The sequence below is a fragment of the Artibeus jamaicensis genome, unplaced genomic scaffold, assembly GCF_021234435.1.
Source record: "Artibeus jamaicensis isolate MK-2021 breed Jamaican fruit bat unplaced genomic scaffold, CSHL_Jam_final contig_518, whole genome shotgun sequence".
Lineage (NCBI taxonomy): Eukaryota > Metazoa > Chordata > Mammalia > Chiroptera > Phyllostomidae > Artibeus > Artibeus jamaicensis.
Genome location: NW_026521870.1, coordinates 537131 through 563063, shown reverse-complemented (window position 1 = coordinate 563063; position 25933 = coordinate 537131). Strand labels below are relative to the sequence as shown.

The 25933-nt window shown below is 36.4% G+C and overlaps 1 protein-coding gene across 3 annotated transcripts in view; it reads right to left on the bottom strand.

Annotated features, from left to right (window-relative positions):
- Positions 1-489: 489 nt before the first annotated feature.
- ORC5 (origin recognition complex subunit 5) overlaps positions 490-25933 on the bottom strand; it is a 99629-nt gene continuing 74185 nt past the window's right edge. For all 3 annotated transcript variants that reach the window (XM_037159326.2, XM_037159328.2, XM_037159327.2), the window contains 2 exons: positions 9622-9734; positions 490-1264 (listed from right to left, as the gene is read on the bottom strand). In XM_037159326.2, coding sequence (XP_037015221.2) covers positions 1219-1264; positions 9622-9734 — 159 coding nt within the window. In that variant the 3' untranslated portion in view covers positions 490-1218. The remainder of the gene's footprint in view (positions 1265-9621; positions 9735-25933) is intronic.

Genomic DNA, 25933 nt, shown 5'->3' with positions numbered 1-25933 from the left:
GATACATGAATTTCTATGTGCAGGAGACCTTAGCTTGAATTTGCAATGCACATGGTTTTCCCTGGATGCTGGCTTCTGTAAACACAAAATTTTAACATCTTCTGTGGGACAAAAGGCTCAGGGTGAGGGAGCTCTATCACCCTTTGTGGATGCCATCCTTTGGGCAAGAAAGTCTTCTCTTGCTGTCATATGCAGGGAGACAAAAGGAATTCCAGTCTTCTCCCTCTACTCATTGCCTCTAAATAAATGCAAGTAGACAACTACTTGTTTTCTTTGATCCAGAAAGTGTTATATAATCACCTTTTAAAAAGGCTTCCTATCTGGGAGTGCCCAGTGTGAGAATTTTTCTTCAAGATGCCACTGAAATTTAAACTAGTCTCTGTAATTGAGCACTTTAAATCTGCTCAATTTTCAATGATTCAAATGTTAACAGAAATCTTCCTTAAAATATGAACAGACAAGAAAACCAGACTCAAGGTTACACTGATATAACAGAAAAAAATTTTTATTGTAGAACTATAAAGGTCAATGGTTAAAAAAAGAAAACCATCATGAGGATTACAAAGCTAAGTTGGGTGGCTTAATTGCAAGAATGACCAGATGAACCTTACACACTAGTTATCAAGTAAGCTGAGGGTGGAAAGTTGGCCGATTTTTAATCAAACTATTTTGCCTTTTGAGAAAAGCAGAGTGAAAAATAAGCATATACAAGCTTGGATTAAGAAAAAGGCTTCTATTTATTATTTTTTGCAACTATGATCTTTTAAAACAGGGGCCTTAGGAAAATCTGCTTTGGCAAGAAACTGCAAAGGCTCCTGTGGAGAGGAAGTGAAAAGACTGGGCTTATATACAAGGGCTGCTGGCACCTTCAAAGCACAGGGGATAGTTCACAGCAAAATGTAGTCCTAAGTAAATGGGTTTCAGGCAATTTCAGTGTTAAGATAACATCATTAAGAGTAGAACAGATTGTGCTCAAACCCTGCTGTTTATAATTAACACGTTGCTTCCAAATACTCCAGGGTCTCTGGTAAATAGTCTTCTGCTCACATCCACCCAGACCAATCAGAGTATTTTCATCAGATTCCATGCTGGGCCAGCACCTGTCTGGACAAATCCAATAGAGCCAAAGAACTCCTCTCCCTGGCCAGCTAAGTAGTTGGATGAACACAGCTTGGCTTAGTCATTGTCACAGTGTCCATATGGCTTTGAAGCTTGTTTTCACAAGAAATCATACAAGTATTTTATTATGTCAAAGTTCACTGTCCTGTAAACAAAAACAGAAAATAGGTTAGCTTCCTCACCCCCCAGACTGCTCAGCTTTGTATGTATGACTCTGGGAATCACATGCAAAATAATTCAGAACTGATGGTAAATAATTCTATGGTGCTGTCAAAAGCACCATGATAAGACTGACATTAATTCCTTAAAATATAACTAAGAAAAGTTTCTTTAAAAAGTTTATTTTCCCACTCATAAAGTTTGTTTCTCTAAAAAAGAACAAAGTTAGAACTATTCAACATTGTGTGTTTCAATTATACTACAGAAAGTTAAGATTTCATCTGAAAGCTATTTGCTTTTTGTCTAGTAACCAGAATAAAGTAATTAGAGATGCAAAAGTATTTAAATCTTTGCTTTTGAACACTGTTTATCTTCCCAAACACCTGTTTTATCATTACAGAATGCATAGCTCATCTGTCCTCATTTGAAGTTTTCATTCTTTTCAGTCTTTTAACACTGGCTGACCTGTGTATGTATTGTAACTAAATCTGTGTGATCCAAGAATACGATACAACAGACTGATGTGAATGTATATTTTTGTACTCTGATAGCAGGCAGAATAAAATAGCAGGGAGAAAAAGACATATAATTATTTTCTTTTCTCCAAACTCATTTTTCACTATAAATATTCAGACTTGGAGGTTTATTATTTGAATAAATTGTCAAAATAATTAGATATAATGATCTAGCAATAAGTATAAAATTAAAGCCTTAAAGTATTCAATTCTGCAAAAATAATCATCCATGTGAGAACAGCCTTTTAAAGATTCACTAATTGCATGCTCTTATTTATTAAACCATCATCAATTAATGTTTTTGTCTATCATGTTGTAATATACTTTCTAAAAATGTTTCTAAGCAAATGACTGACATCTGAAATATTTAAAAAATTTGGAATGTGAAATTATAGATACCGCTTATGAAAACACATTTAAAAATAGCTGAAATGCAATGCACTGGCCATTATGGTACCTAACAGCGGACTGAAAAATACCTTAATTGTTTCATTACAATTGTGCCTCTCTGAAGAATACTTAACCTTTCCAGATGCATACAGCAATGCCAAAACAATCCTATCATCACCAGAAGGAATAAAACAACTAAAATTAGGCACTAAAATTTAAAAAAATCTTATCTCAGGCATAAAAACATAAAAGGTATAGTTATATATCATAAAAGCTATTTTATTTTTATGTGTTTTCTTTCATTGAACTCTGGAACACTCCCACACCCCCACCAAATGTACCATCAACAAAGTACTACTAACAAATCACTTTTTAAAAAAATCATGGTATCGGTTGGAAAAAAATGTTTTTAGAAGATCTTAGAAGAAAAGAAACATAGTAGGCTATTTTTAACCACAAACAAAAAGGGAAGTAAAATTTGTACATCTCTCCAGGCACATTTCCCTATAATGACTTGGGTTTTAATGTTATAAACCTAAAGTGACAAGGTAAAGTGAACTTACTGTTAACTTTTAATGCGATTTCTTGGCATTGGGTGAAAAAAATAGTTTAGAAGAAGCTAAGATTAAAATAATTAAAATTCCAATACTATGCGATTAATAAGACATTCTATAATAGAATATTACATAGCCATACAAAATGATCAATATGAGAGATACCCACAGTATTAAGAGGGAAAATGAGAACAGAATTGCACTTATGTTGTGACGACTAAGAAGAAATGTTTGTGTAACAAACTAAAACTAGAAGAGAACATAAACAAATGAAAATACTATGATGTTAGTGGCAGGACTTCTTTACTTTATTCTGTAATCTATTTGTGTAACTATAGCATAGTTTGTGCAATAAAATTTCCTTTAATGGAATGAATGAACTGACTGAAAAACACTAAGCAATTTCAGTGTATTCATTTATAAAAGCTTCACTACATTTTATTTCTCTGCTTTGCCACTGAAAAATACTCAAGAATCCTGAATCATACAGTTAAAGTTTTTGGACTTTTTAATTAAAAACTAAATTATTCAGGAACTGAATATGTAAGATCATTCCTTTAAAAAACATTTGCTCCTCAACAAGCATGACTGACTTTTTCTACCATCCCTCCGTCCTCCAACAAAAATAGGCAACCTGCCAATAGATCCCCACATATATTATTCTAAGACATGGCAGAATACAAGGACAACATCAAAAATTATGTAATATAGTCCAAAGAAAACTTTTTTGCTTTAAGGACCTGGAAACAAACAATTCACTTAAAGATGGTTTTAACTTACATTGGGACTCATGTACTTTGCAAGTACTTTCTCTACTTTTTCATGGCTTCGGATGCATATTAGATTCATATGAATACAGTTTTAAGATTTTGGATAGTTTTCATACACTGCAAGGAGCTTCTTTCTCACAGAACCCAAATGAATTATTTTCTAAAGTAAGCATCTAGAAAGAAATAGGATCAGAACAAACAGTGCTGGTGGTAATTTGTCTAGGAGTAATTTTTAAATCTTTAGTATATTTTAATGCAAGTTAATTAAATATATAGCTAAGGAGATAATTAGTCTTCATCCTTTTATTTCACTTTGTTGATTTTTTTATGACACCAAAATACTTCCTTCCTATGGGATACATTTATTTCCTTTTACTTCAGTGGGAGTTTTGAGTTAGAATTTTTTTTGTTTGTTCTCCTAACAACTTGCAACTATACAACTTCAAGCTGTAACCTTAAGTTATCTTGTTGTGTCTTTTTGCTGACTATGGAGGGAAAAAAATGGAAACTTAGAACTACCTTTCACACAAAAACAGTCCAAGGACAATATTTAGTAAGCTTCTCAGTCATCTGTCTTTTCTCATACTCTACCTGTATATTCTGTGCTCCCTTCCTACAACAAGTCTCCTACTGCTTCTCTGAACAAATCTTTCCACTGTTCTCTATGACCTCTGTCTCTCTCACGAACTTGTTTTTCTCTTTCGGGCTAACTGAATAGCTCCTCATAAGGACCAACCCTCCTCTTCAGCTCTGACCCATGCAGTTAGATTTGCTCCTGTACCCAGATAGTCCTGTCAGGTGGGGTTGGCGTCCTCACACAAAAAAGCTCTCCTCTGAGACTCGGACCATTCCATTCACCATCCTAATTCCTTTTATCACCAAATAATGTAGCACCCAGTTTAGACAACTTTTCCATCCCCAGATTTACATGAGCCTTAAAAACTTCTCTGCTCACTTACCTTTTTTTACCTTCAATGGCCTTTCCAACTTTCTCGTGATCCACGATCAAACTCAGAAATGTCCTACCTCTAGAAAGATAAATTTTACCCTCTCACCCCCATCTCCTCCTTTAAGGTACCTGGAACAACTTGAACTAACGAGCTCATAAACCCCTTCATTTTCTCCTGGTCAAATACTTACTATCTATGTGCCAGGCACTGAACTATTAGCCATCTACTGGCTTTACGCTTTTCCTTCCCTTCCTAGCTTAAACTCGTTTGTTCCTTCAAGCTTTCATTTGCTAGCATTCACTGAATTCATGTGGCAAAACCCCAATCTTACATGATTTCAATTATATCCTTTTGCTGTCCCAGAACCTAGCATATCTCCAGAATGCTGTTGGAGAAGATCACAAATTTCACAGATTCGTCACTATAAATTCAAGGTCAGGAACTTCAACTGAACCCTCAACACCCCCAGCAAGCTGCTTTCTGTTGTCAGTACTTTCTTCCATTCCCCACAGCAGCTATTTCAAATCTCTATATTCCCCTCCAACTACTACCACTATGTCCTTAGTCTCAATTTTGCCCCCTCCTTTAGAGGTAAACTAGTAGTCATCAGATCAGAAGTCCCCCAACTTCTTGCTACCAAAGCTCAACACTCAACTCTATCTTCTATCTGCACCCTTTCCTCTTGTTTTAATACAAAAAGATTCCCCTCCTCATGCAAGGCTATTTCTTTCTAAATCCCATGCCATATATCATTTTAAGGTCTTCATGCTTTAAGTTAATTTCTCTTTTGTATCATTAACTCCCCTTCTCTAGCAGTCCTTTCCTGTCTGCATTTAAATATGCTAAAATCTTTAAAAAATAATGACCCTTTCACAACACCTTTAGAAGGTAATAATCCTCTCTCTTTATGGTAAAACAATCTGAAATATAGGGTCATGGGCATGGTATATAGATCTATTATACTTGTTGTGATGCCACCACAGCCTAGCATAGTGATTATAATGGGCAACACAATAAATGTTAAATGAATGAAGCCATTCTATCTGCTGCTTCAACTTGCCTAGAAATACTATTTAAACACACTATAATCTGACTTCCACCCCACTGTATTCCTAAAAGTATTCCTGATAGAGATACAGTGCCTGTTTTATCATTAAATTGGGTGGACTCTGCTTTATTTCTTGGTAGCAATTGACAATTTTGACCATTAATTCCTTCTCTTAGGTTTTTCTTGTATATACAACTTTATAAATAACTCCTTTACCTGTTTAAGCTCATAATTATCCACTTAACCTCATGTGTTTATCCTTCAATAGTATGAATTTAATAACTATACTGTAGTTTTTAATAAGAATTTACAATAAATTACTAACCCATTCCCTTATTTTGGACATTTAGGTTGTGTTCTGTCAACTAATTGTTGGTTCTCTGCCACAGGCATCTGGAACTAGGCCTACCTACCTCTCCGTCAGGAACTATCCTTGGGATAACCATCCTTGGCATCTCCTCTCCTCACTAGGCCTTGATTTGGAAGGAGACTTTGTCTCTTTAGCTTCCTTCTTCTTGCTGCCCCAAAAGACAAGCCCTTTCATCTAAGGTTTTACTCTTTCTCATGATAGGATAATAAGTGATATTTATATATTTGGCTAAGTTTATATATTTATACTAAGTTTAAAACATTGTGCTAGGTTTGATGTAAAGTAGAGATTGACACAAACACAGTCTCTGTTTTGAGTTTTATGGACTTATGAAGAAAAAAAGATGAATTCTAATTGTTAAGTTAATTAATTACAAGTATGATAAGTATCAGATTGTATGTGCATGTATGTTTTGGGGGGATAATATGATGGTTGTCAGGTGTCAGGGTATACTGGAGGCTTCTTGAGCAGTAAGGTAGATGAAGGAGACAAGGAGCTGAAAGTGCCACATATATGCAAAGATGGGAATCACAACAGTGAATATCAAGAACTGAAAAAGCCAAACAGGCTGAGGTATAAATACCTACGAGAGAAGTGTGTGCAAGATGCGGCAGGGCACAAAGGCAGGGGTCAGGTTACTGGGGCCTTGTCAGCTATTTCAAAGATTCTGTTGTTATCCCAATTTGGAGTTAGGAAAAACTATTTGAGACTTAAGTAGGAGGGTGATATTAAATTTTTACATGATCATTTTGGGTATAGTGTGGATGACAAATTACAAGGGGACGATAAAAGTAGATAAAAGACCAATGAAGAGGCTATTAGAGAAGAGATGATGGTGGCTTGGTCTATCGGGATAACAGTAAAATGACAAAAGTGAATGATTTTGTGATCTATAGGTGGGAACTGTAGGATCAACAGGACTAATGCTTGGATGGTAGAAGTGTGAGCAAGAGCAATGTTAAGAATCCTGTGCAACATGGCAGAATACAATGCTAACTAACTGCTAAAATAAACATTGAAGGAAAGTTGGATCATTCCATTTTTGTTGGCAGGCAGAAGTAGAGGTTAGAATTCCTGAGTTCGGTTTTGAAAGTATATTGATGTAGATGAGAAACACCCAATAAGGGTAAGAAATACAGAAGAAAAATCTTGCCTTTACGATGAGGGGGATATTAATATATAGGCATTGAAGTCATGGGTATAACTAAAACTAGGAAAAAACAGCCAAGCCTCAAGGACCAGCTACACTTAAAGGTTAGGTAGAGAAGATTAGCTAGCAAATGTGCCTTAGAAAAAACAGCCAAAGAATAAAGAGGAAAACAAGAGATTGGAACCATGGGCTTTAAAAGAAGAGAGTTTTAAGAAAGAGAGAGCAGTCAACTTGCCACAGGGTGGACAAATAGCCTGAGGAATAAAAATTGTTCCATTGGAGAAAATGGAACTCAAAGCAGAGGTGGAAGAATCCACCTTAGATAGAAAGAGGCTCTGTCCCTAGTGAAACAGTAAAGAAGAGATGGATACCAATGCAGGTGGCAACTGAAGGAATACTCAACTGCTGGTTTTAATTTGTTCTGTGAAAGAGAGCGAATACTGAACAGAGTGAATACAGATGTTAGGATTTGTAGTTTGAAGAGTCAAGAATCTAGGTTGAAGTCTGTGAACCACATGCTCCAGTCTTCAATACGTGAAGTAGAATGGCTACAAGGTTGACGGAAGATAATCACAGGAGAATAGGGATATAGAGCCAATTGCATGAGTCTCAAAAAACCCTTAATTTTTACAAAAATTTAGCGTAACACTCTGTAAGCAGCAACAAGAAAACAGGATGGCACTCAAAGTGCTGCAACCCTGACTGGGGTTTGAGAAATAAGTGGCTACCACTACAGAGAACTCCAGGGAGAACTAATACCCCCAGATAAGAATCAGGTTTTCATTAAGGCAGAATATTAGGAAAAGACAGAAGAATATGGGAGAAAGGGGAAGAATGTAAAGTTAAATCAGCAAAAAAAGTGGAAGGGGGCAATATGGGACAAGGAAGGTTTACTCTTTGGACACTGTCCATGGAAACTGAGAAGAGTCAAAAAACAAAGGTAACAAAGCAGATTACAGAGCTGCCAAGTTCTATGGCAAAATTCCAGGTTTACAATTCCTGCTCCCTTTTGAACTGCATTCAAAGTAAAGAAGTGCACTCCTCTGGATGTGTCTAATATCACTGATGCTACGGATTAAGTAATGCCCAATTCAGTTAGGTCCACTGTACATTCACTATATTGGCATTTGACAAACCTCCTATTCATGATTACATTGGGGCATGGCCCGGCACATTCAGAGCAATGACAAAAGCCCTGAAATGAAGGTATTTCATTAAAAATTTATGCCTTTGATAGAGTCTCTTAGATACAGAGTTATTAATACTGTCGTTTGGAAAAAGAAAGTTATGGCCTTATAGTTACATTGGATACATTAAAAAAATGTTTTGTTCAATTTCTTCTGTGTAAAAATTTGCTCAGTTTTATCATAATAACAGATTTCAAAATCTCCATTTTATGTTTTTAGAGTTTACGCATCAAAATATTTTAAATACTTGCATCATCTTATCATTTTTGATTCACAAGAGGCTTTCAAGGTATAGCTGCCAACCTGTACACTTCAGAACTTCAAACTGAAGATTGCAAATCCAAAATGTCAAACTCTGTCTTAAGTCTGGATAAAAAAATGTGTCATGCCTACATTTTATTAATTTTAATGTTATTAATTTTAATTTTATATAAATATAAATACCTTCATGATTAATTTTAAAAGGATATTAAAATAAAATCTTCATATTCAATAAGGCTGGGAAGCACTGTCTTATGGATTGTCTTATTCCACACACCAATCTACACACATATCACCTCTTCTACCACAAATCCTAACAGGTCGTTATCCAGCTGCCACCATGAGATGAACTTATTTATTCATGCAAATGGCTAGAACATTTTCCACAACAGTAAATATACTTCTTTCTGAGGAAACTCATTACATTTTTAGACAGTTCTCATTTTGCCACAGTTCTTTCCTAGAACTTGTAATGCTCTACAATTACTCAGAATCAGTTTCATCCATTTTGCACATTACAATCCTGAAATACTTGACACAGTTACCACATCCTTCCTAAGGCTTTTTCCTCACACCCCACCATCCCTCAGTTAGAGATGTGACGTGGTTCCCCATTCCAACACTGTCCTCGTGCCTCCTCAGCATGTACCTATTTGTCAATGCCCCTCTTAAAACTCCAGGCACAGCACAGCACAGCACATCAGATTTGACCTGCCTAGGGCAACACATAGCAGACAGACCTACTACATCACTTAAATGAGACACTATCATTTTTAAAACCTTATAGCCAGCTTAAATACTCAGAACTTCAGCCAAACCTCCCCTACCCTGAGTACATATGAATTTTTTGTAGCAAACTGTCTGTTAAATCCTACCTTGCTACTATGGGACCATTATTCCATTCTGTTAAGGTCCTTCAGAATCTAGATTTTTGCCACCTAACACATTAGCTAATTCTCCCAATTTTATGTCATTTATAAATTTGATGAGACAATTCATTCTACAGTGAAATTTATTCATTCTTGGCACTTCAGTGATCTTTTCTTGTCTAAATGACTAATTGCATTTGGAAGAACATTAATTTTTATATTTAGTATATAATTTACACAATTAAAGACAGTTTATGGTCATCACCATTCTATGCTTACCTAGCAATAGCTCTGATGAAGTCAAGAGACACTGTGCATTTGTATTTTGGTCCATCAAGCTGGTCGTCATGGCCAACCAGGGTCAACAGCTGCAGGGTCACTAGAGAGGTAATCTAAACATAAGAAAGCATTTTTATGAGAAAATGTTGCAATGAGATTACATGATGTCCTTTTTCTAAAACATTTTATAGCTCCTTTGATAAAGACATATAACTAAATTCACAGAATATCTGCAAAGAATGTCACTACTTTGAAAAATGTATATACAAATTTGTAGATATGCCTCAAGTCCTAGTTAATCAAACTAACAGTCTTTAAGGATTTCACAAGAGACAGCTTTGTTTCATTAATGACTCATACATTACTGCTACCCTTTAAAAACTACAAATAAAGCACATTCCTTCTCTCTACATAAGGATTTTATGGAGTTCCTATCTAAATACCTCAGAATATCAAATCTGCACTCCCTTGAAAATCAAGCAGTTAAAATTGTAAATGTGGGACTTTTTCAAAGTTGGATAGCAGCTGGTTACATGAACAAAAAGTAATACATTCTTCAGACCTGGGCTTACTCTTGCTTTAAAAATTGTTCTCTGATTAGGTAGTCAGGAAACACCAGAAGATTAATCCAAACTAAAAACAACCAAAGGTTTGCTATCGCACTCCAGGAAATACCTAAACTGCACCTTCAGGTGAATGTGATCCTAGTTAGAAGGTTTGAAGAAATGTAAGAAATGAAGAATAAAGAAACTGATAAATATGATGATATATCCAAATGAATTTGCCTGTATAGATTATAACAATAAAGTATTATGAGTTTAAAGATAAGATACTGGAGAAAATAAAGTTTAAATGTGCTAAGGTCCTGTGGCATCTGAGAGAAAATTAAAAGTACTCATTAAATTTCAACTTCAGTAATTTAAGTATGAATAAGTACTTACATTATAATTTTTAAGTAACAACTAAGAGAATAAAACAAGAGTGTGTGCTTCTAAATTAGTAGAGGGTGAAAAACTGAATTATAAAAATAATTTAAAAAAAGAAACAAAAACAGGTTGGACAAATATGAAATTTAAGACTTCCAGTCAAGATGATGGCATAGGTCAATAAACAAGGCTTGCCTCCTTACACAACTACATCAAAATTGCAATAAAACCGTGGAACAACCATCACTCAGAATCATCAGAAATTGAGCTGAGTAGAAGTCTGACAAGTACTAAATTAAAGAAACCACATTTATCAGACTGGTAAGGGGGGCGGAGATGTGGAATGGTGGAAACCACATGCATGCATGGTGGACAAAAATTTGGGAGGGATATCACAGAAGCAGTAAGTCCCAGTCTCACACCAGGGCCTTCCAAGCCCAGGGTTCCAGTGCCAGGAATATAAGTCCCCATAACTTCTGGCTGTAAAAACCAGTGGGGATTGAGTCTGTGGAGGAAAGTTCCTGGACTTCCAGGCAGTTCCTCTTAAAGAATCCATATGAGGACTTAGTCACTCACTCCATCAGAACTCTGACACAGGGGTAGCAGCTTGAAAGACACTATCAGCATACAGGGAGGAAATGAAGTGTCTGGCATCCAGGTGAGAGCCGGGGGACAGCTTTCTCCAGACAGAAAGGTAAGCGGAGGCCATTTGCCCTTTTCTGAACCCTCTCCACAAAGAACCACAGAGTCAGCAGGTGGGTGCCATATCTGAGACTCCATCAACCACATTAACACTGTTAGCCCCACCTAGGAGATACCTGGAGGCACCATCTTACCCAACTTATGGGCCCACTCAAGCTGTTAACAGTGACTTTCCCATATGAATGGCTGGTCTTGGCTCATGATTCACAATTTCCTAAATCTTCTCTAACAAGCAAGAACCGGCCTTGGTGAGCTCCCAAACCCCCTACCTCTAGTTAAGTGGCCTGAGTCCCAGCACAAGCAGCCATTTCAGATTGCTGTGTACCTGAGGCAAAGTGACCTGGGGCAGAAAACGGATGAAGGCTGACTTTGGCCTGCACAACCTGGAAAACCCCAGAGGCTATGGACCCAGTGGACAGCTACAGATGACATCGGAGCACCACCACCTTGCCACTGCACAGCTAATATTCCACAGAGGGCAGTGGTTGGTGGTCAGTGGTCATGACCTGTCCTTGAAGCTGACCAGCCTGGGTAAATTCCTTCCCATTGACCTGCCAATAGCAATTAAGGCTCAACTACAAGAGGAGGGTGTACTCAGCTGAGTGATAGGGGAGTCTGTGCCACTGGACCCCACAGGACACCTATTACATTAGGCCACACTAACAAGACAGTGAGTCATGGCAGCTCTACCTAATACATAGAAGCAAACACAGGGAGGCTGCCAAAATAAGGAGACAAAGAAACATGGCCCAAAGAAAAGAACAGATCAAAACTCTAGGAAAAGAGCTAAATAAAATAGACATAAGCAATAGATCAGATGAAAAGTTCAAAACACTTATAAGGATTATAAGGATGTTCAAGGAACTTAGTGAGGACCTCAAGAGCATAAAAAAGATCCAGTCAGAAATGAAGGATACACTAATTGAAATAAAGAACAATTTACAGGGAAACAGCAGTAGAGTGGGTGAAGCTGAGAATCAAATCAATGATTTGGAACATAAAGAAGCAAAAAACAACCAATCAGAACAAGAAGAAGAAAAGAGAATCCAAAGAAATGAGGATAGTGTAAGCAGTCTGTAAGACAACTTTAAGTAATCCAACATTCGCTTCATAGGTGTTCCAGAAAGATAAGAGAAAGAGCAAGAATTGGAAATCTATTTAAAAAAAAAGAGAGGACTTCCGCCAAGATGGAGGCCTAGGTGGAAACACTGCCTTCTCGCACAACTAAGTTTAAAGACAAAAGTTTTAGTAACAAAAGGCGCAACCAAAACACAGAACATTGAACTATACCAAAGTCCAACAACAACGAGCCCTTCAGCCAGAACACTAAGAGGGATGGAGCCAGCGGCTGGCGGAGCACGGTTGTGCAGGAAAACTCGGTCAGACCGACCCAGGCATGCGGTTGGCGAATCCCCAAGTGTGGGGTTGCGACGGGCGGACCCAGTGAGGGTGCGGGGCAGCAGGCTGACCAGGGTCACACATTCATGCACAGATAAACCAGCGAAGGAGCAAGCATTGAGACAGACCACACAGGCCCCAGCAGCAGGAATCAGCACAGGGGACCCCATTGCTCCACTCTGACCCCACCCCCACATACAGCGTCACAACCCAGCAACCTGGGTGGCCCCACCCTGGTGAACACCTAAGGCTCCACTCCTCGTACGTGGGCTCGAACAGACCAAACATGGCTCAAGAAAAACTCAAAGTCCCAGAGTCCATAACTCTAAGCCATGAAGAAATAGCCAAACTTTCAGATGCACAGTTCAAAAACACTGGTGATCAGGATGCTCACAGAACTGCTTGATTTTAGCCACAAATTAGAGGAACATATGAAGGCTAAACTAATTGAAATGAAGGGAAAGGCGCAGGAAACCAATGGTGATGGAAAGGAAACTGGGACTCAAATCAAGGGACTGGACCAGAAGGAAGAAAAAATGACCAAACAGAAAAGGCTGAAGAAATAAGAATTCAAAAAAAATGAGGAGAGGCTTAGGAACCTCCAGGACATCTTTAAATGCTCCAACATCTGAATTGTAGGGGTACCAGAAGGGGAAGAGGAACAGCCACAAGTGGAAAGCTTATTTGAACAAATAATAAAGGAGAACTTCCCCAATCTGGCAAAGGTAACAGCCTTCCAGGAAATCCAGGAAGCTCAGAGAGTACCAAAGAAGTTGGACCCAAGAAGGAACACACCAAGGCACATCATCATTACATTATCCAAGATTAAAATGAAGGAGAGAATCCTAGAAGCAGCAAGAGATAAGGGGACAGTCACCTACAAAGGAGTTCCCATCAGACTGTCAGCGGATTTCTCAAAAGAGACCTTACAGAAAAGAAGGGGCTGGAAAGAAGTATTCCAAGTCATGAAATCCAAACACCTACTTCCAAGACTGCTCTATCCAGCAAAGCTTCCATTTAGAATGGAAGGGCTGATAAAGTGCTTCTCAGATAAGATCAAATTCAAGGAGTTCATCATCACCAAGCCCTTATTATATGAAATGTTAAAGGGACTTATCTAAGAAAAAGAAGATAAAAAACATGAACAGTGAAAGAACAGCAAACTAACAGTTATTAACAACCACATCTAAAACAAAAGCAAACTAAAAGGACAGCTAGATCAGGAGTGGAAACATAGAAATGAAGATCTCAAGGAGGGTTAGCAACAGGGAAGTGGGAGGAGGAGAAGGGGGGAGAAGGTACAGAAAATAAGTAGCATAGACAGTAGATAGAAAATAGATGGGGGGGGCAAGAATAGTATGAAAAATATAGAATCTAAAGAACTTGAGACACGTGGTCATAAACTAAAGGGAGGGAATGGTGGGGGAGGGGGGCAGGGGAATGAACGGGGGAACAGAACAAGTGTAATGGCATAATCAATAAAATTAAATTTAAAAAGAGAAAGAAAGACAATTCCCCTAACTTGGTGAAGGAAAGAGAAACACAAGTCCAGGAAGCAGAGAATACCAAATAAGATGGATGCAGAGGCCCACTCCAGGACACACTATATTTAAAAGAAGTTCTCCTTTATATATAAAAGGTAAAGAGAAAATCTTAAAAGCAGCAAGAGAAAAGCAGATATTTATCTACAGGAGAATTCCCCTAAGACTGTCAGCTGAGGAGCTTCCAGCCAAGGTAAGGGCATAGGTAGATATTCGCTTCCTCACACAACAGAAAGAAGGATAACAACAAGTTTAAAGACAAAAAACAACCAGAACTGCCTGAAAACTGAACTGTATGGAAGTCTGAAAACCGAGGAGTTGAAGAAACATTCATCCAGACTAGTAAGAGGGGCAGAGATGGACAGCTGGGGCAGAGAAGTAGTAGGGTGAGGCAGTGGGTGGTACAATGGGCAAGTGAGGTGGCAACTGGCAGACTGGGTAAAGTTAAAGGAGTTCATCATCACAAAGCCCTTACTATATGAAATGTTAAAGGGACTTATCTATAAAAAAAGATCATAACTAGAAAGAGTTAAATAACGACAAATTCACACATCAACAACTGAACCTAAAAAAAACCCCCAAAACAAAAGAAACTAAGTTAATAATTAGAACAGGGACAGAATCACAGAAATGGAGATCACATGGAGGGTTATCAGAGGAGAGGGAGCAGAAGGAGAATGGGGGAAAAGGTACAGGGGATAAGAAGCATAATTGGTATGTACAAAATAGACAGGGGGAGGTTAAAGAATAGTGTAAGAAATGAAGAAGCCAAAGAACTTGTATGTATGACCTATGGACATGAAGTAAGGTTGGGGGAATGCTGAAGGGAAAGGGAGTACAGACTGGAGGGGGGCAAAGGGAGAAAAATTAAGATAACTGCAATAGCATAGTGAATAAAATATATTTAAAAAAACACTGTCAGCTGATTTCTTAAAAGAAACTTTGCAGGCTAGAAGGGACTTGCAGAAACATTTAAAGTCATGAAAAGCAAAGACCTACAGCCATGACTGCTCCACCCAGTGAAGATATCATTTAGAATTCAAGGGCAGATAGTTTCCCAGACAAAGAAAAACTAAGGGAGTTCATCATCACCAAACCATTATTATATGAAATCTTAAAGGGACTTATTTAAGAAAAAGAAGATCAAAACTATGAACAATAAGATGGCAGTAAATATATACCTAACAATTAAATCTAAAAAACAAACTAAGCAAAGAACAATAACAGAGACAGAATTATGGATATAGACAGCATTTGATGGAAGGGTGTATAGGGGAATGGGTGAAGAGGTGAGAGGATTAGTAAGTACAAACAGGTAGTTGTAGAATAGTCATGGGGATATAAAGTACAGTGTAGAAAATGCAGTAGCCAAAGAAACTATATGTATGACCCATGGTCACGAACAAGTGTGTGGGGATTACCTGAGGGAGTAGGGAATGCTGAGTGGTGGGGAGTACTTGGTGAAAAATTGGGACAATTATAACAGCCATAATCAGTAAAATAAAAAAAATTTAAATATGAAATATAAAACAAGGTAATAGCTATAAACAAATTTACAACAGTAATTGTAGGTAAACCAACTAAATGCTATAAGTAAATGACAAAGATCAACTGATTGAAAAAATAAATCCAACAATATAATGCTGAGACAGATACATCTAGAACAGAATACAGGAAAAGTCAAAGGACAGAATAAGATCCATCAAATGCTAACAAAAAGGAAAATGAAGGTGTATTAACACAGATAAAACTGATTTTAAAAGAGATCTAAAGAAAGGTTCACTTAATAATGATAAAATACAAGCCTTGAGCTCATATGTTGTACAATGAGTTGTCTGAGATCTTTGGAGGGATGAGATCCTATGAAGTGATGAGACAGAAACGGATGGGAAGCCAAGGAATACGGGAGTCTTTGGGGGAGAGTAAGCACTGCTGAAAAGTCAAGACAAACTTGTATCACTCCCAGTTTAGAAACAGGTAGGAACCATGATGAAAGCAGGCCTGAAATTTTAACAAATGGAAGACAGAGAAAAGCATTAATACAATCTCTCCTATAACAAATATATTCATTAACTTCAATCCTTCCTATTTTTCTATAAGGGATTCATGTGCTAAAGTAGGTTAATAATAGTCATTTGAAACACACACACATTAATCTCCCTTTACTATTAAAGGCAGATTTCTTTAGTAGTTCTTTCTCTATTAATATAAAAGAAACCAATGATTACCTTTTATCTTGCCGGTGGCATTTCCAAATATTATTCTTATGATTTCTACTTTTCTGTATTCAAATACCCTTGTATATTTAATCAATTATTTAACTCAAATAATGTACTAAATTATTCTTCCATGTTTTTTCAAAAACACAAAATCTGCCCTTAATTAAGTTAAAATTTCAAGAATATTTTCAGGTATCATCTAGTTTTATTACTTTCACCATATTAGTAACAACAAATTTCCAAAGACAGTAAGTTGAACTAGACAGTCCCTCGAAGTCACTCAATTCTACCAGAATTCCATGGATAAATTAATCATGTAAATTGTGCAAAGAATATAGTATCACTTCAAGATGTAGAGGTCAAAAGGAATTTCCAAAATACTAAGATAATTGCTAAGTTTTGTGGGGGAAGGGTCTGATTCAGCAAAAGCTAATACACAAAAAATTTTAACCAAAATGAAGCAATTAAATTACAGTGTGATTTTTCACATTAAAAAAATGTCAATTTCAGAGATTTGTTATTCCTTGGTCTTGTATGAACAAAAACAACATGCAAATACAGAGTTGAGGAAAACATTACATGAAGCACTGTACAAATGTATTAACAATGTAAAAGTACTTTGCCAGTTTATTAAAATATTGCTGTTGGCCCCAAAGACTAACTTATGGGGCCAACATTTTGAAACTCAAACATACTAATTTATACTTATATAAAAAGTTCTGAAAAAAATATACACAACCTTGGGGAAATTATTTCTATATATACATAAGTACAAAAATATTCACCTTCCTCTCCATTATCCAATTCCTAAAATTATTTAACTTTTTTACAATTGCATATTCTTGAAACTCTTGAGGACTTGCTCTAGGTACTGTGCATTCAAAGATAAATAGATCACAAAAAATATTGATTTATTTCCTTGTCCAAATTTAAATGTTCATGACAATGTGATGAAGTCATATCTCCACACTGTCACTAATACCTAAACAGCTTGATAGGGTCCATAGGCACACGGTAGAAGTCTTTAGTTAGTGAAGGTACTTGGGACCAGATTCTTAGTGGCGTCTCGGTTTTGTATGTATGCATGTGAATGCAGAATGTGGAGGTGGGACCAGAGTCTTTCCCAACTGCTGTAGTAGCCATTCCTGTTATTAGGGCCCCAAATGCAGAGAGTGATTTACAGTAAAGTTCTAGTCCCAGTAAAGAATAATTTAAAATATTTTATAGCCAGTAAAATCAATGCTTTAGAATGACAATCTTTGTTGGAGAAAAGCTCTCTAACAGTAAAACAGCCCTGGCTGGTGTGACTCAGTGGATTGAGCACCGGGCTGTGAACCAAGGGGTTGCTGGTCTGTTTCCCAGTCAGGGCACATGCCTGGGTTGTAGGCCAGGTCCCCAGCGGGGGGACACAGGAGGCTACCACACATTGATGTTTCTCTCCCTTTTTCTCCTTCCCTTCTCCTCTCTCTAAAAATAAATAGATAAAAATCAATAAAAAATCATGGTAAAACATAATTAAATATGCTGAAATGTTTTTTAGCACCTAGTCATAAAAGACTTCTCATGCAATTAAACTTTGAATTACCCTGGAACATATTTCACAAATACTAAACCTAAATACTAAACTAAACCAAATGAATAACTAAACTAAAGGACCTAAACTGAAGGGTTAGAAAGAGAAGAAAAATACAAGACGACTTTTTCTCCAGACAAGATGGCACAGATTCTTCCCTGCTAAGCACAACTATAAACCCTAGAACTGATGTTAAGAGACAACCAAAGAAGGGCTCTGCAAAGTAGAAAAAGGAAGGTAGACTGCATAGGGACCTAAGACTGGAGGAAAAATGTAGAGGTAAGGAATCTTGCAACTCTCCATTTAACAGCACAAGGTGACCAAAGTCCAGTATTCTTCAATCCCCAATTTAGAAGAGAAAGCTCTGCAGGTAAGTTCATTCTTCCCCTGGACTTAACAGGAATCCTGACAGGAAGAAATGAAAATTGTGAATTCTGGATCTCAAAAGACTATCCATCTTGAATAAAGTAGAGGGAAAAAAGTCATCAAATGAGAAAAAAAACTAAAGAATCTGTTACTAGCAGACCTACATAAAGAAAGTTCTTCAAACAAAAAGGAAATGATAAAACAAAGAACCTTAAGCATTAAGAAGAAAGACAGCTTGGTAGAAGAGTAGAAATATGGATAAATCAAATAGACTATCTCCTAAGTTTTCTACATCATATTTGATTAAAAAGTAAACCACTACCTGATACTCTTAAAAAGTAGGGATGTAAAGAAATCTAAATGGAAGTGAGGGTACCATACTTCACTGAGAGAGGAGAAACATTGATACCACTTATAAAACTAAATATGCAATTACCATATTGCCCAGCAATTGCACCCTTGGGCATTTATCCCAAAGAAGTGCATGTTCACACAAAAACCTGTACATGAGTGCTCACAGTAACTTTATTTGCAATAGCCAGAAAACTGGAAAGAACCCAGATGTCCTTTGATGGGTGAATGGTTAAGCAAACTGTGGTACATTCATATCATAGAATATTTACTCTGCAATAAAAAATAAAATATCAATAGACACAATAATTTAGATGAATATCAAAAGATTTAATTATACTGAGGAAAAAAACAACCTCACAATTTACTCACTATATAATTCTGTTTATATAAATTCTTGAAGTGACAAAAATTTTAGAGGTGGTGGTTAATAGCCACCAGGGATTGAGGGCAAGGGCAGGAGGAAGGGGTGGTTGTCAGAGGAGGGTCCTTGAGAGGGATGGCCCTGGCCTGTACCTTGACCAGGGTGGCAGATACACAATTTTACATGGAGTAAAATTTCACGTAACCAAATATGCACACACATATGCAAAAGTAAATACATGTAAAAGTGGGAAATTTGAGTAAGATCGGTGGACTGCATTGATGCCAATTTTTTGGTTGTGATATTTAGTTTTGTAAGATGTTACCACTAGGGGAACTGGGAAGAGAACATGGGAAGAGAGAGCCCATATTATTTCTTACAACTGCATGTGAATTTACAATTACTTCCAAAACTGTTTAATTAAAAAATACACAAGAAAAAAAATTTAACTTATATGGTGATGCATGTTAACTAGACTTATTGTAATGATCATTTCACAATATATACAAATATGGAGTCATTATTTATACACTTGTTATGTCAATTATACCTCAATGTTAAACAATGTTAATTATTACCTCAATAAAAATATAAACAAACTGATAAAATACACAAAACAAAGAGGGCTTTTAGAAAGACTTTATAATGTGCCAGAATAAATTTTACTCAAAATGTTTAAGTACCTATGAAGTTATAATAATCTACTTGTATAAATAAAACATTTTTGACCCTAATTTACAGGGATTTTAAAGAAACTACCTGATAAAATATTTCTCAACATGGGCAAATTGGAGAATGCTCATTAGTTCATATTGATATATTACTGGGGTGAGGCAACATGGGTTTCAAAAGTTTATAGATTTTTACGGATTTTCTTCTTGAAAAGTCAAATGATTACTTATGACTTGTGGTTCAGCTGCAAGAGGGGTTTGTAACTGCCGGTTTCATGTTGTGAGCCCACAAAGGCTGCTACAAACATGTGGCTTGTACAACTTATCTCTACAGGATAGGATTATTGTAAAACTATTACATAAATTTAAACCTGACTGTTACTACATTTTCCCAAATTCTACTGTTTCTTTTCCTTTTTTCTTTTAAAATAGCAGATTTTTTGTGAGCTATAAAAATCAACTGCACTTCAAATTTATTAAAAACTAAAATGTTCCAATGTAAAAATTATTACCAAATAAAATTCAGAGCTAGCCTATCAGGACTAGCTGAAAATCAATGACTCGTTTTACGGATGAAAAAACGCACATCATAAAAGGATATATGACATTATCAGTCCCTATTTGGTTGCCCCAAACAAATAGGTTGAGGCACTTAAACAGATGCTTCAAAATTATTTAACCCAAAAGCCCCAATTAAAAAAAATATAGCACATTTCCCATGCTAGAAGATAACAACAAATTTTAAATTAAGCACTGAATCTTAAGAATGTTTAACATATTAAAAGATGTAATGCCTCATTTTGGGTGTTGATGAATATTAAAGGTGGTCTGCCAAGACTGCAATCAGTGCTTTTTTCTTCTACTGCCCTTCAAATACATATGTAGTCTTGTATCCACGCCTTCCCTCAGGATCTAGCAGAGGATATGGACAAAAGTTGAGAGAGGGGGTACAAAAAGCAATGAGAACTAGTTAATATCAGGATCATGGGTAATTAGCCGTGTAGGGATTAGAATTTATCCAGGCACTCAGAGCAAGCTGCTACAGACATTGATAGATCTCCATCTATAGATTACAGACAGACATTGTGTCTAAGGTATGTTACAGATGATCTTAGAACATGGGTTTGAACTGAGCAGGCACATTTATATGCAAATTGTTTTCACTAAATGTTTACAGTACCATAAATGTATTTTTCTCCATGAATTTCTTTTCTCTAGCTTACTTTATTATAATCATACAGTATATATAATACATATAACAAAAAATATGCATTAATCAACTGTTTATGGTAGCAGTAAGATATCCAGTTAACAGCAGGCTAGTAACTAAGTTTCGGGAAATCAACTTACACGTGTTTGGAGGGTGGGAAGAAGTAAAATCCACACCCCAAACCCCTGCATTGTTCAAGTGTTACCTGTAATTTCTTCATAACAACCCTGCCAAGAGTTAGGTACTAAAAATAAACCTATTTTTTCCAGATGGGGAAACAAGAAAGGTTAGTAAATGTTCAGGGTCACTGAGGTAACAGCAGCTCTGGATTTGAATACCATCTGAATTCAAAGCCCATATTCCTCATACCACCCCAAACAGGGAGCTGCAGAACCCAGGCAAGAGGTAACTTTGTTAGGAGAGACAAAGGGAAGTTTTACAAAATAAGTGAGTAAAATGACAGCTGTGAAAGCATTCTACACTGAAAGGGGTTATACTAAGAATATGTGGGAGGTAAATGGCAGCAGCATAGACAGTGTAGAAAAAAAAAACTTAAATGAAAGTGTAGGAAAAGGGTAAGAAAATATCTCAATATAGGCAAATATTGTGCCCAGGGTGGATCCTGTGAACAAAATGATCAGATGTGAGGTATCTGATGTCACCAAAGTAAAATACTAATGTGACTGTTCAAGGAACACATACAGAGGGCCCAGAGACAAATGAAAAGATGCTCAGCATCACTAGCCATCAGTTATATACAAGTTAAAACAACAATGAGATACCACTTCACACCAGTCAGAATGGCCATCATAAACAAATCAACAAAAAATGTGTTGGAGAAGATACAGAGAAAAGGGAACCCTAGTGCACTGTTGGTGGGAATGCAGACTGGTATAGCCACTGTGGAAAACAGTATGGAATTTCTTCAGAACAATAAAAATGAAACTGCCTTTTGACCCGGCAATTCCACTGCTGGGATTATACCCTAAGAACTTTGAAACACAAGTCCAAAAGAACCTTGGGATCCATTGGGATCCAAAAGCATCCCAATGTTCATAGCAGCACAATTTACAATAGCCAAGTGCTAGAAGAAACCTAAGTGCCCATTAGTGAATGAGTGGATCAAAAAACTATGGTACATTTACATGATAGAATACTATGCAGCAGAGAGAAAGAAGGAGCTCCTACCCTTTGTGACAGCAAGGATGGAACTGGAGAGCATTATGCTAAGTGAAATAAGCCAGGCGGTGAAAGACAAATACCATACCATCTCACTCATCAGTGGAACCTAATCAACAAAACAAACATACTAGCGAGCAAAATATAGCCAGAGACATTGAAATTAAGAACAAACTGACAATAACCAGAGAGGAGGTGGGAGAAGATAATGGGGGGAAAAGGGGAAAGGCTTTTACCTAAGAGGGGCAGGATTGAAGGCAGGAAGTGGGGATGGCTGGGGTGTGGGGGAGTGGTGGAGGGAAATGGAGATCACTGTATTTAAATAACAATTTTAAAAAGTAAAAAGAAAAGAAAAAACAAGTTGCACACACACAAAATAAAATAAAATACTAATGTGAAATGTATTCACCTAAGACTTAGCTTTTCATAAATCAGACTGCATACTATATTAGACGCAAAATTACTGTTTTTAAGGTTTCACTTTTAAGAGATAAGTAATTCAAGGAGGGGAATGAAAGCACAATTTCTTAAAATCTAAAATTATTAGACAACACTGAAAATTTTCTCCCAATGCAAAATTTCTTATATATTTGTGGATTAAAGATCATTTATAAGAAAATCTGTGACTATAAATCACACAAAGTATACTAATAATTAAATAAATTAGGTTAGTAAAATATCAACATTTAAAAAAGCAAAGGTAATAAAAAGATCTTTCCTGAAATACTGGAATAATTTTAATTATTTTAATTACTTAAATAAATTTATAAACTTATGGGGAAATTATCACTGCCTTTCTTGATTTCTGTTACCTATGAAGATATAATCTTTTGCCCATAATTTTCAGATTTGAAGATTTATATACTGTTTTCCACAGCTGCTTTTTTGTCTCTTGTATCAAGTTCAAATTCAAATTAATAAAATTCAAGTAAATAAGAAAGTGGCCTAGGGAATAGATTTTCTTTTTCAAAGTGAGGATTTAGAATTTGTGCTAGGAAGTACCAAACAAAGTTTTTTTTTAAGCTGTACCAAAAGTCAGTGACTTTACCTCTAAGTTTTAGTCATGTTTCCATTGACAGTTTTCCTCAAAATATAAATTCTGGTTTAGAGTTCTTGGTTTAAAAGTAAACAAAACTCCCTGAAATTTTAAGCATCTTGCTATTGGAGAGAATGGTATTTCCCTAATTTTAAAAAAAAATTGTTATTGTATTTTTTTCCCATTACCATTTAGTCCCCTTATACCCTCTTTCCCCCAATCACCACACTGTTGATTATTAGCAGCATACTGGCACTAATTATAAAATATTTTACTTTACTTTAGCTTTAAAAATCAACCTAATTCAAAGCCAAAGTATTTCCCTCTGATCAGCTCCTATGGTATGACTGATGCATTCACAAATAAAAAGAAAAAAATGAAAACTTCCTTATACACAGGATATTTTTTAATATACACCTTAAATGAGGTTGTGCAATATTTACTTAATTAATCTTTATTCTGTGTACTGTTATGTTCTTTGTTATCATCTGTGTAGGGGATGAGTTGATTAGTCTTAACAATAGGAGTTCATGTACCACAGTGAGGATTTTTTTCCCCTTAATCTGAGAGGCAGTCACTAACAAGCTTCAGCTGGAAGTAAGTGCTTGATGTTAAAACAGTGTGAACCTATTCCCAGGCTAATAAACTATGTTCACTCTGCCAAAAAACAAAATCAATTTACAACTGTAATTAATTTTCAACATGCTCATTATTTTTACACTTGCATAGGTTGGTATATATGCCAATTGATTTTTGAAACAGTCTATTCTGCCTGTCCTGAAAGAACTTTACAATCTGAAACATTAAGTTATTTAAATTTAAAAAAGCCTTAATGTGTGACATGTCAGTGTATGAGGGTCAACCCAACAAGCACTACATTTGATCTGATTTCAGGCGATGCAATAGTTCATGAGTATGTGGCATATAACAAGCAAGTTCAAATGACATTTTTACACTTAAAGGTAGAGGTGAGGAGTGCAGCAATGGAAGAGATAGGCAAATACTCTTAAAGCTATTCAACTTAAAATCATCACCTCTGGAAAATCATCTTTTCAATTTCTAGTTCCCCCCCCCAAAAAGGCAGGAAGTAGACTGTTAATCTACAAATATGCTCAGATAGAAGACAAAAAGTGACATATATATTATACAGAGGTAAATTAAAGATGACACCTCTCATCTCTGGAACCTGTTAGCATACAAATGACTGTAAACCTCTAGTGCTCAGAAAGACCATAATGACAGGCTTAACAGAATAGAAAGTCACTGAGTGAGTGAATCTCATATTCAAGGCACTGTGCCAGAGTCACAAAATTAAAAGACAAGGTCTTTGCCCTCAAAGAGTCCAAGGTACTGGGCAAAAATACAATAAATGGCAATAACAATGTGAGAGCTATGCTAGAGATATGTAGAAATGCAAATATGTGATTATTATAGAGAGGCAAATGACTACAAGAGAGGAAGGCAAAAGGTAAATTCATTCAGAAATGACATTTGGGGGATGAACCATGAAGCATAAGAGAGAGCTCAACAGTGGTAGAGAAACAGCACATGAAACAACACAAAAGAAAAACAGGTGAGTTTTAGGGAAGAAACAGCTTATTGTGAATGGTGTATAGAGTGAACGAAGGAAGTGGTAGAAAATGGGGCCAGTCTGTGAAATACATTGTAAGAAATGCTATGGAATGTAGACTTGATTTTATAGAGGATGTAATTCATTTAAGAAGTAAAAACATGAGACCAAATTAAAAAAAAATGTACTGATGAATGTTATGGAAGATGAATTCAAAAGTGTTTGTTGATAGGCAGACCAGATAGGATGCAGTCTAAGTCTAAGAAACAATGATGGTATGGATTTAAGAAGTGGCAGTGGGGTTGGGGAGAAAGGAGTTAAGTTTATGAGACATTTGTATTTAGGAGGAAAAACAGATTGGACTTGTTGACCAACTAACTAAATGGAGTGAAAACAAAAGAGGCTTCAGAGATAATTTCACTATTTAACTAAACTAAAAACTAAAAATCATGTTGTTTTTCTAGCACCTAATTGTACATGCCACAAAGTATGCACTTAGTAAAGAACAAGTAATAATGACTAGATTTAAAATCTGAAAAAAAAAACAGGAAAATGTTTATGGAATAATTTGGTTTGGCACATTTAGGTATTATTGTTCTGGTGAAAATTTGGGTCCAGAGTTAGAGGATAAGGGCTAGACATACAAAATAAAAAAGATATCAGTGTACACATATCATGTGAAGCCAGGGGAGTAGGTAAGGCATATCTAGATAAGCCCAGTTACTTTTCTTGTTCTTAGTTATAGGAACATGATTACTATCTATTCTAAGAATTCAACTCTCCATCACCATTCACAGTACCCAAGGTGAGGGAACAACTAGGTCCTATAGTGAGTGACCTAGGACTGAGGACCATAATTTCTCATCTAGAAAAAATGACAAGGACTTTTCTGCAATACCAACTACTTAAATATGTCTATGTATAGGCAGGTGAGGCCAGTCTCCCCCAAAGAACTCCAAATAGTTGTGACCTGACAAGGAATGAAGACAATTTTTCATTGGAAACCATTTTCTTAAGCACCAACATTTCTCTTAAAAAATATTTTATTTATTTATTTTTAGAGAGGGGGAAGGCAGAAAGAAAGAGGACAGAAACATCTATATGTGGTTGTCTCTAGCATGCCCCCTACTGGAGACCTGACCTGCAACCCAGGCCTGCGTCCTGACTGGGAATCATACCAGTCAGTGACCCTTTGGTTTGCAGGCC